General features: G+C 50.2%; 6 protein-coding genes across 6 annotated transcripts; 3 read left to right on the top strand and 3 right to left on the bottom strand.

Annotated features, from left to right (window-relative positions):
* Window positions 1-521: 521 nt before the first annotated feature.
* Window positions 522-2,328, top strand: N0V89_001710 (uncharacterized protein; the record flags this gene model as incomplete). The annotated part of the gene is made up of 5 exons (XM_056210521.1): window positions 522-890; window positions 942-1,044; window positions 1,098-1,166; window positions 1,226-1,828; window positions 1,886-2,328. The coding sequence occupies 5 exons, from the start codon at window positions 522-524 to the stop codon at window positions 2,326-2,328; spliced, it is 1,587 nt and encodes a 528-aa protein (XP_056073994.1).
* Window positions 2,329-4,252: 1,924 nt separating this feature from the next.
* On the top strand, window positions 4,253-6,193 carry N0V89_001709 (uncharacterized protein; the record flags this gene model as incomplete). The annotated part of the gene is made up of 1 exon (XM_056210520.1): window positions 4,253-6,193. The coding sequence occupies one exon, from the start codon at window positions 4,253-4,255 to the stop codon at window positions 6,191-6,193; it is 1,941 nt and encodes a 646-aa protein (XP_056073993.1).
* Window positions 6,194-9,983: 3,790 nt separating this feature from the next.
* N0V89_001708 (uncharacterized protein) lies at window positions 9,984-11,450 on the top strand (the record flags this gene model as incomplete). The annotated part of the gene is given in 2 exon segments (XM_056210519.1): window positions 9,984-9,989; window positions 10,002-11,450. 2 exon segments carry the CDS (start codon window positions 9,984-9,986, stop codon window positions 11,448-11,450), a joined length of 1,455 nt encoding a protein of 484 aa, XP_056073992.1.
* A 429-nt stretch (window positions 11,451-11,879) lies between these two features.
* N0V89_001707 (uncharacterized protein) lies at window positions 11,880-12,641 on the bottom strand (the record flags this gene model as incomplete). Its single annotated transcript, XM_056210518.1, has 1 exon — window positions 11,880-12,641. The coding sequence occupies one exon, from the start codon at window positions 12,639-12,641 to the stop codon at window positions 11,880-11,882; it is 762 nt and encodes a 253-aa protein (XP_056073991.1).
* Window positions 12,642-12,909: 268 nt separating this feature from the next.
* On the bottom strand, window positions 12,910-13,399 carry N0V89_001706 (uncharacterized protein; the record flags this gene model as incomplete). Its single annotated transcript, XM_056210517.1, has 2 exons — window positions 12,910-13,124; window positions 13,180-13,399. The coding sequence occupies 2 exons, from the start codon at window positions 13,397-13,399 to the stop codon at window positions 12,910-12,912; spliced, it is 435 nt and encodes a 144-aa protein (XP_056073990.1).
* Window positions 13,400-16,267: 2,868 nt separating this feature from the next.
* Window positions 16,268-18,123, bottom strand: N0V89_001705 (uncharacterized protein; the record flags this gene model as incomplete). Its single annotated transcript, XM_056210516.1, has 2 exons — window positions 16,268-16,768; window positions 16,828-18,123. 2 exons carry the CDS (start codon window positions 18,121-18,123, stop codon window positions 16,268-16,270), a joined length of 1,797 nt encoding a protein of 598 aa, XP_056073989.1.
* Window positions 18,124-18,749: the final 626 nt, after the last annotated feature.

Genomic DNA, 18,749 nt, shown 5'->3' with positions numbered 1-18,749 from the left:
TCTATGAAGATTGTCCAGTCCTTTCCGAGGTGCGGGTTAGCGACTTGCCAGACCATCTAGGAAGAACATAACGGAGCCCAGGGCGGAGGATCGGAGGATCGGAGCAGACTGGGGCCTGGTGCATGGGCGGCTCTGAAATCTGGTGACGCGTTCTGTACATGCCAATGGCATTCGCTGATGTTGCAGATCCTGCCGGGCCGAGCCTCCCACATGCACTGCCCCAAACGCGCATGTCGCGTTATACGCTATCCCTTGACATACCAATAACTCCAACAAATGTGCATGCAGGGCTGCACTGTTCTTCTAATATAAAGTATATGATGATCGTGATTGTTGAAGGAGGAACGGAGAGTCGGGCATTGCTAGCGTGTCTACCGTACATGACAGATGCCAGGGAAGACAGACTAAAGCAGTACGTTGACCGATAACTCTTTAGACGCTCCAAAATCGTTCCTAATGTATATAAAGTGCCTTTTCTTCCGTTTTCTGCTGCCTGACAGACCCGCAACCACGCCTCCACAATGGCTTTCAATCTATCGTCGACCGATTACAAGTCTCTCTATGCATCCGATTCTGACGCACTCAAGCAGTGGTTACCCCTAGCTGCTACAGTGGTACTCATATGTTTATCCGTAACGTGGTTCGGATTAGTCTATCAGAAAACCAAACATCCGCTCGCAAATCCTCCTCATCTATTTCAACTTCGACTTTTCAAACAAATTGACTTTCTCCGCAATGGTGTGGAAATACTCATGCAGGCCAAGAAGAAGTATGCCGGAGAGCCATTCAGGATGATAAACGAACTGGGTGAACTCCTTGTACTTCCGCCTTCCCATGTACAATTGATGCGCAACGAGGAAAAGCTGAGTTTCTCAAAAGCCATATTGACGGTAGGTGAATCAAGGACAGACTTCTCAATTATAGAAATAACCTTTTGGTAGGATTTCCATGGACACAACCCCGGCTTCGAACCTTTCGGTCTGTTTGCCCACGATGACCGGCTTGCGCAAACAGTGATTAGGAAGCAGCTCACCAGAACACTGAGTAAGACTTTGTATCGAGCGCGGTCGTAAGCAACGCTAATATGTGATGTGCAGATACAGTTACTCAACCTCTCTCCTCTGAAACTACATTTGCAGTAGAAACAATCTTTGGTAACTCGCCAGGTATGAGTCTCCATCAAAAGGCTACAACAACAGTGACCATCACAGCTAAAGATCTTCAGATTGGAAGGATGTGCGCATTAAGGATTCTCTATTGGATCTAGTCGCAAGGATCTCATCCCGTGTTTTTCTTGGAGACGCGCTATGCCGTAATGAAGATTGGCTGAAGATAACAAAGGACTACACCGTGGACGCTTTCAAGTCAGCGACGAAGATGACAATAGTCCCGTATCCTCTAAGATTTCTTTTACGTTGGTTCTCCAAAGACTTCGCCCTTGTCAGTCGAGAGTACAACCTAGCGAAAGAGATTATCACACCTGTCATCGAACGCCGCCGAGAGCTCAAGGCCGAAGCCAGATCCAAAGGAGAAAATGTTCCAGCTTATAACGATGCCATTGACTGGGTTGAGAGCGAGAGCCAAGGCCGCCCCTATGACCCAGCTGCCTTCCAACTATTGCTGTCGTTCGCTGCGATCCACACGACGACGGACTTGCTTTGTCAGACCTTGCTCCTATTATCTAACGAGCCTGAACTGATTGCACCTTTGCGCGATGAGATCATCAATGTTCTCCGAGTTGAGGGTTGGAAGAAGAGCGCACTGTTTAACATGAAGTTGCTCGACAGTGCTATCAAAGAAGCTCAGCGGATCAAACCAAATGGCTTGAGTAAGTTATTCACGTCTATCTGTATGGATGCTTACCATAGCTGACGTTGGAACGTAGCGGGAATGCGCCGACTTGCGACCCAGACCGTAGAGTTATCTAACAACATCACCATCCACAAAGGTGATCGCGTTATGGTGGACGCTACGAGCATGCTGGACCCGACCATCTACCCAGAACCGGAGAAGTTTGATATTTACCGGTTCTTGCATCTACGAGAGCGGGCAGATTTTGCGAGCAAGGCACAGCTAGTCGCTACAAGCCCTGAGCACCTCTCCTTCGGACACGGTATGCACGCATGCCCCGGTCGTTTCTTCGCTGCCAACGAGGTTAAGATCGCACTCTGTCATCTTCTGCTTAAGTATGATTGGAAGCTATCGCCTGCCACTGCCAGTATCAAACCTGTTGTGCACGGAGTGTCGATGGTCGTCAATCCAGAGAACAGATTGATGTTCCGACGTCGGAAGGAAGAGATTGATCTAGAATCGTTAGAATTCAACTAGCCGCAATTCTAGTCTATGGATTCGCGCTAATGTCAAGGTCGGCTACTAGACATGGTTTCGGACGATGTGCCCTTAAGGACGCTCTCACGAATATGTCTTGAATGAACCAAAACATCAAACCTCAAAGTCATTGTCGACGACTGAACGAATCGCACTACAGACGTTCTCGCAGGCTTTTTCGATTCTTAAGGCGAGTGCCTTCGTATACTGAGCGGCCACGGTAGCATGCCTTGAAATTAAGTATCTCTTTTACCACAGTATGGCAAATATAACAAATATTGCTGGATGAACTTGTTGCGCCATTGGCGGGCTTGCAAGAAGGACATGATGATCATCCGAGACGTACGCACTTGTATTCGCTCCCCATAGCATCCAAGCCGGCCACCGATAGGAGTTGCGGCACTGCACCCACAGCCGAAGATAACTACCAGACTGCAGCGTACTACGAGCTCGTGCATGATGGCGAAAGGCCTGTCTGTTCGATAGAGGACAGACATTTATCTTGAGTTGGGCCAAAAGCGGTTGTGAATTCGCAACGCCGCGGCTCGTTTCTCCTGACTATGTGGTTCGGACGGGGGAGACCCAGACGGCGTTCTGACAGTGGTTATTTTGGCGCTTGAACTTTCGTAAGCGGCAAAACGATTGTCGTGGGCCTGTTCATATGGAGTGAGCATTCCAACAGTTTCTTCGGGCGCAGAGGCGCTTCTCAGAGCGACTTCGACATGTGTTGTCTCACACTTCGTTCGACGAACCAGTGCAGCGAGTCTGGCAATAACAGCCGTATTATGAGCTGCCCTCCAGTGACGTAGCTATTTCTGCTTGGGAAAACATGCTGAGGAGACGTCTCAGTCCTTTCCATGGGACGCATTGCGCATTCTATACCGGACTAGAAAGAAGACTACCAACACGGTTCTCTACGCAGAAGAAAGCCAGACATGAGCGGATGCTGTTGCATGCTCGGTAGATGGTGTTGAACCTGACGGCACGATATGAACAGAAGAGAGTGCGCATCGCACCTATAATATTGGCACACCAAGTCCGACGACGTTGGCAAAGACCTCGAAGAGAAACATCTTGGCGTCGCTGCAACGGACAGTACAGGCCGGTCACATGGAGGGTTCGACATGCACGTTGGATACTTGTAACATCAGACCGTCTTCCGCATACAGAAGTACACTGCAACAGAGATACCACTGGCAAGTTGTAGAGAGATATAAGTCCTGTGGTACAGATAAGCTGTTGGACGGAACCCTGGAACCTTAGAAGGCGCTTCCTCACGTGCTCGGCAGGCGCAATCGCCGGTGCTAGCCCTATATAGCGGCTACAACGGGCCCGAACAAATCATCGCTCTTACACTCAACTTCTGCTTTCTTCAGCATCAGCAAGCCCTTTCGAACTTCATCAAGCCCTTTCGAACTTCATCAAGCCCTTTCGAACCTCAGCTAGCCCTTTCGAACCTCAGCCACACAGTTGAGAAACCAATCAGCCGAATTGGGGCCGATTCGGCGCTCGGCAAAACGATTGAGTCATTGATAATCCCGGGACCCGCGCACACCAGCCCAATGGCGGTGCATTAATGAGTCATGGTCATTTGCGCGCAAACGCGGCAAGAGTAGCATCCCTTGGTTTGACCGATGTAGTCGTTAGAAGGCAAGGACTAGCAAAAATTCGCGATGTGACTATACGCCAATCCTGTAACCCTGGATGCTCACTGCTCATATGAGGTATGACTTAGTGTGGGGGTAATAATTTGTCTTGAGTCACCAAGCTGACGTTGCCTAACAGCACGTGAAAAGAAGTCTCTGAAAGAGACCAAGCTGAACGATGTGCCACGCTTATCCCAACATGGCCCCTTGATAATACTTATTTAACGCGAGAGTGGCAGACCACCTTGAGCACAACAGCCAATTTCGTAGTGGCAACCATGTTGTCCCATATTTGGAGATCGCCGGGAGACGGCACAGGAGAGACCAATCCCCTCCTCGAGGCAGCACTCCTTTCAACTACCGAGATCGATCACCCAAATCTGAAGGCAGACGAATGCAGCACCGACAGCGATGACGAGAGTGATGGCGACAACCAAGAAGTGAAGGATGCCCGGAACGAACGCCTTCGTGAAACTGGAGGCTGGCTTGGGTATCTGAAGGACTTCACCATTTTCCTACCCTACGTGATACCTCGCGGAGACATCAAAGTATTATCATGCTTGATCGTTTGCATCATCACCCTTCTCCTGGAGCGCATTCTCCAAGTTGCTATTCCACACACGCTCGGTCTCGTCGCTGATGGAGTTGCATCTGGAGCTGCGCCCATCCGGGAGTTACTCATCTACTTCGCGCTTGATATCATTCACGGCGAGTCGGGCATAGGCTTCCTCCAGGACCTGTCGAAAATACCTATCAAGCAGTTCTCGTACAAAAAGCTTACGAATGCTGCTTTTAACCATGTTATGGCCCAATCCATCGATTTCCATTCAACCCGAGACGTGGCCGAAGTCATGAAGGCTATTGAGCAAGGCGAAGCACTTGGCAACGTTGTCGAAACGATAGTCATCGATATCGCCCCCACCGTGATCGACGTTATCGTTGCTTGTGTTATCTTTTATCAAAGGTTCGACTCCTCTGTGGCTATGGTCCTGCTTGGTGCATCCATTGTATACCTTGCCGCAGAAACGTCATCGTCGCGACTGACGACTGGCGACCGAAGAAATCTGACACGAGCGGAACGTTTGGAAACGCGAAAGATGCATCAAGCCGTCCAGGGATGGCAGACCGTAACTTATTTCAACCAGTTCCAGCGCGAGGCTTGGTCATTTTCGAGCGCAGTTGCTGAACACATGATGGCAAAGACGCGCTACGAGGCGCGTCAAGCGGTTGTCAAAGCTCTCGTGGAGCTTATAGTGCCAGTCACGTTCTTCTCACTTGCTTATTTGGTCCTTCAACTCATAGCTGCGGGAAAGGCGCGGCCGGGAGACTTTGTCTTCTTCCTCACGTACTGGGATTCCATCATCTATCCTCTGAAATTCCTAACAAACCATGTACGATGGCTAGTTGGTGACTTCGTCGATGCTGAACGGCTGCTCTTGCTTCTGAAGACTCAACCTTCCGTTGTAGAGGCCACTGACGCTTATCCACTCGCGGTTCGCGAAAGCAAGGTTCAATTCGACCAGGTATCCTTCTCGTACGAGGAGGGCCGCTGCGCACTTCGCAACATCTCATACACTGCCCCGCCCAGCCAAACAGTTGCGCTTGTTGGTCAGACTGGCGCGGGCAAGTCCTCAATCCTGAAGTTGCTGTTGCGATTACACGACGTTACAGCCGGCAGGATAACAATTTCGGGCCAGGATATTCGCGATATCACACTCAGCTCACTTCGTGACGCTGTAAGCGTTGTGCCTCAGACTCCAATGTTTTTTAACACCTCGATTTTGGAGAACGTCCGCTACGCCCGCAGTACAGCAACCGACAAAGAGGTACATGAAGCCTGCGAGGCAGCGGCAATGCACGACACTATCATGCGCTATCCGGATGGTTATAACACACAAGTTGGCGAGCGTGGTGTTAAGCTGTCTGGTGGCGAAGCGCAAAGACTTGCGATAGCGCGCGCGCTGTTAAAGGATGCCCCGATTGTGTTACTAGACGAGGCGACGAGTGCTGTCGACACAGTAACAGAATCGAAGGTTAAGATTGCGCTTCGAAAGTTGAGAAAGGGGAGGATTGTCATCGTGATCGCGCATCGATTGAGCACTATCGTGGATGCGGATATGATTCTGGTGTTACATGAAGGCGAGATTGTGGAGAGAGGCCAACACAATGAACTGTGCGAGAAGAAGGGGAGATATTGGGAACTGTGGGAACGGTCATAGATTTTCCTTGGTACGTGATAAAAAGTGCCTGAAAAAAAGCAGAGTCGTTCGTAATGTCGTGCGCAGTACGGTCGTCGGCATAACAACAACCGCTGTTCCCGAAGAGGACATGAGAGTACACCGAAAGGGCGGCCGCTGTCGGTGAAATCCTGTTGCGCGACGTGCGAAACCCGAAACTCAAAGTAGCTCCGAGCCCGTGTGAGCACGTTCTGGTACCTAGAGGGTGATGGCTGCAGTAGCTTTTGAACCATGCCAGCTTTCGTCAACGACTTCATCACTATTTCACTTGACAGATACAAGTCACTCGTCCCTTCTCGCTAGCCTGCTTGCTTTCGCCAGTTACGCGTCCAGGTCTTCGAGATATCCTTAGCGGAGGTCCTTCGACATGTAAAATTTTCCCTGTTCTAGTCTATACAGCGTTCTTAAGAGTAAAGGAGTGCGAAACCACTCCTGTTATGACGCCCATCGTGTTGAAGATCGGCGGGTATGCCATCTTTGTAGCTTATTTCTCGCCTCCGCCTTTCCAATCTCCAACTGTGCTAATATCTCCATGACTGCTGCGTACAGGATGTCGATGTTTCCATCCTCGATCTTCACCGCGATCCCGACCCCACCACAGGGCACGGCTAGCCTTCTTGTGTACTCGGACTCCCTAATGCCCATTCCGTAACAGCCATCAGCGCCCAGCTTTCCAACAAGTAAGTCTCCGTATGCGCTCATCAAATCCGTGCAAAACCGTCTCTCTCCGCCAACCATCTCAGGGTGCGTGTGCGACGCGCTCATGAGTGCAAGACCCTCAGAAGAAAATGAGAAAGATCCATTACAGGCTTCAAGCACAGCAACTGTTTGAGCGGGCTTGGCAGCGGAGCGGAGCAGTGTTGTTCGGAACGGATTGCCAACTGAGTGCAACAGGTTACCAGAGGAACATACTACTGCTGCGTGAACGAGGTGGGTGGATTCGGTATCATTGCCACGACTCGTTCGGACATGATCGGGCATGGTGTTGCGAGACCGAATGCAGCAGTCGAAACCAGGGGGCTCATCCATTGGGTGGTTTGAAAGTATTTGAGGAGATCGAACTGTGGTTGACTATGCACTGTGGAGGGTGATTCAAACCTTATACATGCTATTTCATGCGCACACTGGCATATGCGCAGGGATCTGTGTGCGCCGCACGAGGAAGAAGCGGAGCAGAGAGGTCTCAAAATCACTAGCGACATGTGGCTCAAGATTGGAAATATCAGTAAGACGGGCCTGTCATAGGCCAATCTTTAACGAATCACGCAAGTCTCTACTAGCGGTCGACGCGGCAGGGGACAGGTTTAGTGACGTCTGGGTACGCGGAGCGGCTTTCGTGAGCCGTCGGAAAAGATCGGCCCTGTATTAGACCGTTTACGTGGCCTCCAAGGGGCAAGCTACGACGCCCTCTTCTTAATTTTAATTGAATACATTTGGGTATAGCTGCCGAACATTCGACGGTACGACTGCAGGCATGACTCCGAAAACGATTGCTGTTGTTGCTGTGGCCGATCCCCTCGTATGTGCGGAACCAATTGTATCCGAGAGCCGGACGACTGTTACAACACAGACGCTTGGACCAAGAGAACAACCATAAGATCCTCAGTAAGGGGGTAAATAAGAGAGAAATGAACTCGCTCTCATGAAATTTCGCGTACCATAGGAAAACAAGATCTACTACTTGCCTATTTTCCACAGTACTCTCAATCATGGCAGAGTCTACGAAAGTCATGCCAGTAACGGTGAAGTTGAAGCTGTTCGCATACATCCCGATCATGAGTAAGATTCAAATCCCAGGATCCTGTGCACAGCTAATTAGTTGTCTACACAGTCTTCAGAGCAATCAAATACGTGACCATGGTGACACTCACATCTGGGCCTCGTCGATCGCTCAAAAGGACCATTGTGGCATCGCTCAGCCGGGCGAGTGCTCTTACTATGGGCCCTCTCATATCTGACTACTCTGATACGCAACCTTCGACGGGTGATGCGATGCGCAAGTTTTGCGAGAATAAAAAGATCGCACTGCAGTCCGTCAACATACCGATACACAGAAATAACGGCGACATAAACGCTACAACCGTACCAACCACAACTTTACACATGCTTCTGACAAGAATCCCTGGTCCACGTGTCATCTTGTATTTCCACGGCGGTGGCTACGTCAATCCTGCTTTCGGGCCTTCACACATACCATTCGCTCTCAAGCTGGCGGCTGCTGCCAAAGCTTCAACGTTGGCTGTATTGGAATACGGACTCGCACCTGGGCTACAATATCCGGGATAACTCCTGCAAGGTATCGAAGCGCTTAGGTACCTCCTCCGGTCTTCGACTGCCGGCGGCGCAGGAATGGCAGCTTCTGATGTTATTCTTGTTGGCGACTCGGCAGGCGCAAATCTGGTCTTGGGCGTGCTCGCCCACTTGCACTGTACGAGCCCATACGCCGATCCCCTCGACTTGACGAGCAGGTTTGGCGGGGCAGTTCTGATAAGCCCCTGGGTCGGAGACAGATTCCATGGCAGCAGCTACAAGTCTAATGCTAAGAAAGACACGATAGATGTAAAGACCATGGTAGCAGCCAAGAAGAAATGGAATCCGAGGACGGACGAAGTGTGGGCTGTTATGCTCGGAGCGACAATACCACGTGCTCAAGATAACAGTACCTTCTGGACCGGTGTATTCTGCGGTCATGACAGGGTTGTAGAGAAAGCTGTCATTAGCGTAGGCGACGATGAATTATTCTTAGATGACATTGTTGCTTTCGCTAACACGGTTGCAGCGAAGCAAGCATCTTTAGCAACTTCGGAGGATGCATCAGTAACGTTGATCAGGTCTGCTGGGGAGACCCACTGTGGTGCTATGCTTGATGCGATTGCAGGGTTACAACAGAAGCACTCAATGCTTTCAGATTTATTAACCTGGCTAGAGAGGATTTAGTGCAGCATTTTGTTTCTCCAATGAATCATCTGTTCATATCTAGCGTTAAAGTGAGCGCCTAGTATCTACTGTGTGCGTCGCCCCTCGGATAGGCACAGACTCCGACTCCGACTCCACCAATGATGGTACTAGACTTGACGGCTAGCTGTTCGATGCTGCTTGGCGATCTCTCATAGTTGTTGCGTCAAGTCAGATATGCTGCACGCGCTGGTGGTTCTGTGTCGCTAAGCGCAGTGTTGATGGATTGCAGCGTGATTTGTGCGGTTTTGTCACAGGAGTGTTTTCGTTGAGACGGTCTCGACCATTGCGACAGCATGCGGTGAGTCGAGCAAGTCGGTCGAAATATAAATTTGACCTCTTTATCTAGATGCGTGAGAGCGACCGGCTGCAAGGGTGAACAGTGAAGAATGGCGTTCTTTCTGGGTGGGCGTAGCGGGGCATCACTAAGATATAGATTAACCCGAACAGCTGAGGATAGCCCGAAAACCAAACCAAAGCTATCGAATCCTGCGTACCTATGTCACTTATTCCGGCCCCAACAATCAATACGCAGCTCGCCAAGGAGACCCCTAGTAAAGGCGTTTTCTCTCAGCCCAAACGTCATCTGCCCGCAGGTCATAATATGTCTCTACTTCTGGTGAGCATCGAATCCTGTAATCAATATATTTGAGAGTATCGATTCTAGGCAAAGGAGTCAGTTCCGTGCTCGACCAACTTCGTTTGTCCTCGTCATGGATACATTACTTCTACCAGTGTCGTACGGTGCCAGTCATGTCCCCTACCTATTATGGGCTCCATTTTGTGCCTCCGCCGTGGCCATAATAGTGTGGCGCATATGGCGGTTCACTATTAGACCGCGAGCTTCCCTGACGAACCCAGAGAGCTCCCATACTGGTTTCCCTTCGTGGGCCACCTTTGGTCCTTTTCCCAAAACTCTCAAGCCCTTCTCATCCGAGGCCGCAATTACTTCCGAAACACGCGCGAGCCGTTCGCTGTCACCGTGCTTGGGAACACAGTCTACGTCCTCACGCGAGGTAAAGATGTGGCAGAGGCATACCGCAACACTAAAACCTTCTCGTTTGAGGGTTTTGTGCAGCACATGATGCGCACAACGGGATGCTCAGAAGTCGTTGTAAGCAAGATGTACGCACCCCAAGACCCCACAAGGAGCCGGTTTCCCAACCCCAAAGGAAAGCCTCTAGCGGTCCTAGCGAGGGAGCTACACGTCCACCAGCTATACCCCAGGAAGGACTTAGCTTACCTAGGAGCACGGTTCAATGCTTATTTCGATCGCTATTTGAGCCTCGAGGCGATCAAAGCAGAACGTCCATATGCGACGTCGAATCCAGACGGTTCGATATCTGTTCCACTCATGACATGGGTTTCAGATTTCTTTATCCGTGGTGGGCAGCGAGCCTACTTTGGAGATTTCCTGGAGAACATCGTCCCGGATATCTCGTGGGCGTTTCTGGAGTTTGACGACCTCAGCTGGCAAATCCTCTATCAGTATCTGAAAGTGCTTAGCAGCAAGATGCACGCCGCCAAGGCACGTGTAACAGAAGCTTTGCGCAAGTACTTCGAGACTCCGATGACCGATCGCACCGGGGATGCTTGGTTTACCAAGGCGATGGAAAACGAGATGCGTGATCTTGATCTGGCTACCAAAGACATCTCCATTCTGATGCAGACCATATACTGGGGAATCAACACTAACACCCGGCGTGGCTGCTTCTGGATGTTGTCGTACATGCTCTTTCACCCCGAGATGATACATCTCGTTATGCAAGAGACAGAAAAGGCCTTCACGGGTGGTAGCAAAACACCAAACATCGATTACCTGAACGACAGCTGTCCTTTGACGAACAGCATATGGAACGAGACGTTGCGGATGTCAGCAGCGTCCTCTTCTGTCCGGTATATCACTGAGGACAGCATCGTCGGAGGCTTCAAGCTCCGCAAGGGAAATAAGGTCATGGTACCTTACCGGCAGCTGCACTTCGACGAGACGGTATTCGGCGACCGCATCAATGAGTTCAATCCCAGGCGCTTCTACGACAATCCAGCACTCTTGAAGAGCGCAAGCTGGCGACCGTTCGGTGGAGGCGCAACTATGTGCCCTGGTAGGTTTGTGGCCAAACAGGCGGTCGTGAGTTTCATTGCTACAGCTTTCAATCGGTTACGCATTTCTGTTGATGGGACACAGCCCTTCCCAACAGCAAAGGAAGGAAATCCAGTTATTGGGCTAATGAGTAATCAGCCTGGTAGCGATCTAAGAGTACGGTTAGTGCCAAGAAAGTCGTGAATGTATATTAGGTCGATTTGGGTTTCTTATGGAAACACTTAAGTGGTCCTAGCTTCCTCTACTAGCTTTTAAACCTACTATATATAAATGGGTTTACTAGCCTAGTTAATATTATCTATAAACCCGATTTTTTTCACCTTATAATATATATGTTTACTAACACTAATATTTTTACCCCTTTACCTATAGGTTATACTATAAGGTCTCTACTTTATTAGTAATATTATGCTTATAGAATCGGCCTTACGCTAGTAAGTGGCTATAATTATTATAGTTGCGCCTATAATTAATACAATAGGTAACCCTAATTAATACGAGACCTCTATTATAGTACAATCTAAAACGAAATTAAAACTGTTACACCCATAAGTACTTGACCTTAATACAGCCACCTTAAGAAAAGAAGATGCCTGGTATGTTCAACGCATTTCACACCTTCACCATAAGTCTCAGTCCAGTCTGCTTAACCCTCGAGAATACGACAAGAATGGTGCCAGCGATGAGGAAAAGGCCCGCGAAAAGCGTTAATCCAAGAAGCCCATTCCCATGCCCGGCAGCAATAACGCCTGCAATAGGACTCCCGATGAGAACACCAGTGGCGGAAACAGCATACAAGCTTCCAACACGTACACCAAGCTTTCGGACATCTGGCGAAATCCTCGCAATGAGGGCGGGAACGATGGAGAAGACACAACCTGAGGCGAAGCCGTAAAATATCGCGAATACGATGATCAATGCGTTCGTGTGTCCTGAGGCCATTACCGTGCTTGGTAACCACAGAGCTAAGCACGTGGCTGCACTGAAACCAGTGAGGAGTATCATGATGTTGAAGACACCAAAAACATCTCCGAAGTGCGCTGGAACGATCCGTCCGAAGGTCGAGGCAGCGTTGAGGATGGACACCAAGTAGCTCGCGAGACTCGTCGACATGCCTTGAGCTTTGGCCTGCACGATAATGAACGTAAAGGGAATAAAGCCGCCGATATATATGAACCAGGTGCCAATTGCCAACAGTAGAAAAGGTGCTTCTGCGTAAGGTGTGATGAAGTCCTTGAGAACAAGTGGTTGTTTCAACGGTGGAAAGCGCGATTTGAGTGCGAGGATAGCGACGGAGACCATGCCCAGGAGTAGGAAGGCCACTGCTCGAATCGTCCATCCAAATCCAATATGGTCCACGAGGCGATGGACCATGATTGGGAGTACGATGCCTCCGATGCTGGAACCGGATGTCACGATGCCTATAGCGAGTGCACGATGTCGTAAAAACCATGACGAGACGGCTGTAACCGCTGCAACATCGTGTTAGTATCGAGCATAAGGTGTCAGATTTGTTACTCACAAGGATAGAAGAGAAAGCTACAACCAATCGCGCTGACGATCGATTGGGAGAGAAAGACCTGGTAGTATTCCTTTGAAATGGAAACCATCATCAGGCCGAATATATGCAAGAACGACCCGATCACAATGGGGACTCGCGGGCCGTAGTGATCCGTGAATCTACCAACCACTGGTCCCTATGATCTTGTTCAGTTGATGATTGAAATGATCCCACGATGACATAACGCACGCAAAAGAACATCATGAAGGATTCGGTAGAAGGTATCCAAGCGACTTGGCTGGACGAGTAGTTCGGAAGCAGAGTTGACTTATAGTAGTCTTGGAAGACTCCAACACCTGCGTACTGGTTCAGCTTTGAATGTGAGATGATGAGAGGGTTTGGAGAAATTACAGTTGATCCAACCAAAGCTTGCAAAAACGGCGCAAAAGCCGCCCATTACAACAAGCCATGCCTCCAAACCACCGTCGGGAAAGGCTTTCGGATCTGGTCCAGCTGATGCCTGCGCAGTCTTTTCGGAGACAGGCGTTGGACTTGGCTCGGCTGCCATTGAGACTTGTAGTGGCAGGCTGCCACTAGCGGAGTCGAGAGTTTCTTTCGAGTTGGACTCCATCTGTGGCTCGGGTGTTGAAGGCATGAGTGAAATGAAAGAAGAAACTCGAGGAATGCTCATCTTATGTATGATCGTATGGAGTCATCAACTGTTCCCAACGCGGAGGCATCTCTCGAGATTAGCGGCCGCTAACGTAGCCCTGTAGTGTTGCTCGAAGGATGATACCATATTGGGAATGGTTGCTCGAAAGATGCTGCCGCATTGGGAAAGAAAAGGTTTCTTAGCGTGCAGGTTCACATTCAGGCGACCCTCACCCATCCCCCACATACACAGGAGTGTCGCACATCGATTTCCATCACGCCGGGTCATTGGGAGGCATGGTTGGTGTCGCCGGTAAATCCAAGGCTTGCATCGACTGCAAAAGACGACGCGTAAAGTGTGGATTCGAGCGCCCAGGCTGTACACGCTGCGCCAGGGCTCGCATACAGTGTTCTGGCTACGACCAGCAAACTCACTTCGTAAACAAGACTATCGCGGATCCGTCCGTGTCGGCGCCTGTGGTGCTCGCCAGATCCCGGCGCAGCAGGGCGAAACCTCCGGACAACCGATCGCTCCAACACGAGCTCGACGGCCTAATCGCGCTCGCAAAAGAATCTGCGGCGTCGCCTTTCCTGTTTCGCCAGAGGGCCTTCAGGTTATTACAGAAAACGTATTTACCACAGTCCCAAGTCGCCGATAGCAATCCAGGTCACGTCGATCCGCATACCTGGTTCGGGGCTGCATGTGAGCTGAAGGATCTTTGCCCGGTGCTTGACAACGCGCTCATCACGTTCTGTACAATCCAACTGTACATCACGAACACTGGGTGTGTCTCTCATGATGAAGGAGTAGAAAGATATAACACCACACTCGGATATCTCTCAACCGCCTTGATGTATAGGGAAGAGGCTAGATTGGATTACATCCTCGCGTCAGTCGTGGTTTTATCGACATGCGAGCTCTTTCTCTTCCCGAAGGATAGTGGCCTGCGAGTTCATGTTCAGGGTATCGCAGATATGCTACGGCTAAAGAAAGAATTCCCAGCTATCTCAACGACGAATGGTCTCAAACTATGGTCCAGATTACGTGTTATCAGTGTAGGTGAACTCGAAGGCGTACCAACGTGGAGGCTGATGTCCTTTATTAGGTTCTCTCGCAACTCACTTCAAGACAACAGGGTTCTTTGAGCGCTTCACAGTGGGCTGGCCTGATGCCTGGCGAGACAAACCTCGATCCCCTAGATCAGCTCATGGACACTGTATGCGATTTACCTCATTGCATTGAGTCAGCTACTAATGTACTTTCGCCAAACCGATCCGGTGACGCCAATGTCCAAGCGGCATTCAGTGCGTTGTGGACTATCTTGAGGACCATTTACGCCTGGCAAGCGGGGCTTTGCGAGGCGAGTTCAATACCGCTTTATATGGCCGTACTATCAAAGCTTCGAAATCACTCGGATGACTGCCATGAGTCTAAGCTGTTTCCGTTCGCTCTTAGGTTTTGCTCTCTGCAGGCTGCGGCCCACCTTGTCATATCCTGGGCCTTCCAGCTACACATCTACACCGTACTACAACGGTTGGGTCAGCAAGTGGGCGAAGCACTGGTCTTGTCTTTTCGTCCCGTTGACTTGGATGATGGTTTCGGCAGCGTGCGGCACGAGGCTGATAAGCGGGCCCGCCTGCTTTGCCAGTCAGTTGAGTATTGCCACAGGTTGGATGTAGGCACATTTGGACCACAGTTGATGGTCTACTCGCGATGGATCATGCGACACTATTTTTCCCAGAGTGGGTCAGAGCGCGAATTACAATGGTGCAACAGTATCGGGACTATGGAGGGCGAAGACACGAGATGTGGCATAAATCTTATGAGATTTCAAGGCGGATTGGAATAATTCAAAAACACCTTGGACTGCGCACACGTCTTCTACCAGCCAAAGAAAACGTTCTTAGTATTTCGAGCACGACAAGGTTTCCGCAACGCGACAGCTACCTGGGTTCTATCAGCTTTGTGGGCTTGCACTATGTGAACCCAGATAGACTGTCCGGTCGCTACTACTAGACCTAATTAGATAGAGATCGAACGCTGCAAAGTCAGATCACTCACTGCAGACGGCTACCAAGCATTAGAGGCTGGCTCGCGCCTTGAGAGTCACAAAAAATTTACACCGGGGCTCAGGTACGGTGCAGATGGAAAGCCGTTGCCTGCAGAAAAGGTTCCAAGATTGTTGACGTTTCCGAATGTGCATATTGGACTTGGTGTTAAGCCTGAGTAACGTGCCGCAGGATCAGACGGAAGATGGTGCACGGAGCTAGATACTGGTGAGCAAGTGAAAGAAGGTGCATAGTTTTACCTTCAGTTCGACCAGCGAAATCATGACCAACGCTTGTGTAGACGGATTTTCATATGCAGTAGAAGAAGTGAATTGTGGTCAAAGCTTGCGCAACATCTCGACTGGAGACAGTCTGTATGGTCGAGGCAGGTGTTTAAGCTTACTACATAAGCTGCAAGCCCTTGTTGAACCCTGGCAACCGCAGCTAGAGCAGTCATGAGGAGTTTGTGTACATGTCTTTTAAACCGCTGGTTCATTACAATCGCCCTCTATACGTATCTGTGGGACATGGGCACCTGACCCACCACTTACAACGGGCTGGAGGGAACCTGAACAGACCTCATACGGCTACGAACTTGGAGAGAAGGGGCTTTGCACCGAACCATATCTATCACGTTGATATCAGTTGCTATTCTCGTTGGTGGATAGACTTTTACCTACCCTTGAGGACACTGCTGGCCCAGTGCAACGCTGCCGCTTCGCATGTAGCAAATCTTCGCCTTCTGGCAACTAAAGACAAGTCAGCAGGCGACATTGTGCGGATCACAGATTGCCTATGCTCACGCGGTATTTGTGCAGTTCGGACTCTTGGACGACAGTTTGCCCTGGAACTCGTTCTGGAGTGTGACAAGCGTGATGTTTTTCTCCATGGCTTCGGTGACTTTGTGCCAGAAGGTGGCGTTGAGAGGAGCGGTTGTGGACCAATTAGCTTGTGCGCCGTAGATGTCGCGCGTGGAGTATTCGTATTCGTAGGTAGGACCTGTGGAGTCCAAGCTGGGGAAGGTTGAGACGTTGGAGTAGTATGTGTAGGCTTCGTAGATGTTGAAGTCACCCGTGTCAACTTCGTAGAGGCGGAAGCCAGAGTTCAAGTTGGTGAGCGGTGTGACGCTCGGGCCGATCCAGCCGGTTGTGAGGGCGTTGCCTGCAGATTGGTTGGTACCGTTGTTGGCGTAGTAAATCATGAATTGATCCTCGTGAGTGTGGCCGAAGAAGACGTTGGCGATAACATGCGGCGAGTATCGCTCGACAATCTGATAGAACAGATTGGTGGGGTTTGGCAACTTATTCATGGTTATTTTGGTTGGACAGGAGGCAAAAACAAAATGCTAGCTCTACTTACTGGGTTTGTACCATCCCAGCCACTCAAGACGTGGCCGACAATCCATACCAGCTCGTTGTGATCCTCAGCATATTGCAGCTCGGAGATCATCCACTTTAACGTCCCCGAAGCATCAGGATTGGTGGTGTTGATGTAGTTGAGGAAGTTGCTTCGATACCAAAAGTCGGTGTTCCATGTGATAATGCGAAGACCTTGAGGGGTCTTGATAGAGTACCCACCGTAATGCGTCCGGGCTTGGTTGGCAGCACCCAGATCAATCCATCCATCGTTCTTCCACAGATCAGCGACGTGGTGATAGTTCCAGCTCTGCTGCTGACCCAGGCGACCCGGCAGATTGTGTGGCGCATCGATTGCTTCCGGGTTGGAATCGTGATTACCCAAAGCGGCGAAGACAGGACCAGTCACGTATTGCTTTATCATGCCGTAGACACTGACTTCAGAGTACTCGGTCAAAGCGCGGGACAATTGTGATTGTGGGTCATGGGGCACCAGATCACCGGTGTACACGGTCCAGGCTAGGTGTTCGCCACCCTTGGAGGTACCCGTCAACGGCCCAACGGCCTGCAAAGCAGCGGTGCCAAGATCATACGGCGTATCGCACTGGAAAGAACCATATAAGGCAGCTGGCAGGGTAATGGTGCCATTGGATGTTGGATTAGGGTTGTTTGCACGGCAGCAAAGCGATGAAGCGCAAGAAGCCTCGGCGCCGACCTTGTATCGTGGATCGAGGTGGAAGTCAGACATGTGGAGGACCTTGACTCGCCTTCCGCTTGCTTTGGGCACCCGAGATTCGGCATCCGCAGGCTTGGTCTTTGAGAAGTATGAAGTGGCATTCAATGGCGACGTCGTGGGCCGAGGACAGAATGATCCGATACTTTGGCAGATGTAATTGCCATCCAAGCCCTTGACATCCGCATAGGCCAAAACTTGAGTCCAGATGGCACCGAAGGTGGTGGCCAGGAAGTCCTCCTCGCAGGTCGCATTGCTATGAAGTTTAGAAGTTTTGCAGAGATTTACCATAGCATCGGGGACAAGAGATGGTACAGCACGCGCTGCAGGTTTCGCGGCAGCAAGAGCGCTCTTGCAGATGGTGCAGTTGGATGCTCCGGAAGGGGCAGAGTTTATCACGTTTGTGACATTGGCGATGACAGCGTTCAGGTAAGCCTGGGCCTGAGTACCGTTGAGCTTGGTGTTCGGCTGTGGCAGGTAGATGGGATCTTCATCCTCGTCTGGGATGGTGTCGGGGTTGGTTAAGTTGTAGGGGAATGTACTTTGCAAGTCAGCAGTATTCACCATGTTAAATTGAAGGGCAACCTCACATGTTCAATACAGGGTCGTAGAGGGCTGGTTGAGGCTCTTGGGTTGGCTTGGCAGGGAAGTAGTAGTACGAAGGAAACACCGAAGATGGGAAACCAAAAGACGCAACGTAGGACGAGGCAGCAGGCGCTGAAGCAGCTTGAGCGCTAGTAATCATCCCAAATACACTATCCCAGGGCCTCAATTCCAGTGAGGGCTGACTAGAATTTCGGTCGTTGGTTTGTTAGGGCTAGAATATTCGCGCTAGCCCGATTCTCCTGCGTAGTTTCCAGTACGGGGGGCTCACTGGAATATTCGTTCGAAGCTAACTAGAATTAGGTTCCCGCAGGCCAATTTGGCCCAAATTTAGGTTAAAGATTCAGCGCATTGCGTTATACGTCCTAGCAAATTTGCAGCCTTAGAAACCATGTAGTTATATACGTTAGGGTTGCGCGTTAGGGTTAGGGGTAAGGTTAATAAGGCGATAATTAGATACCAGAGCCAGTTCTAAGATAATAACTAACATAGTAATAATGCGTTAAGTTGCAAAGGATTCTAGGAATTAGGGCAGCCATATAATATAATAGATAGGGCGTAGGTAGTTATAGTAGCGTGTATTAAATTAC

This window comes from Didymosphaeria variabile (assembly GCF_027946475.1).
Source record: "Didymosphaeria variabile strain IMI 356815 chromosome Unknown scaffold_2, whole genome shotgun sequence".
Lineage (NCBI taxonomy): Eukaryota > Fungi > Ascomycota > Dothideomycetes > Pleosporales > Didymosphaeriaceae > Didymosphaeria > Didymosphaeria variabile.
This window is presented reverse-complemented; position numbering and strand designations above follow the sequence as displayed.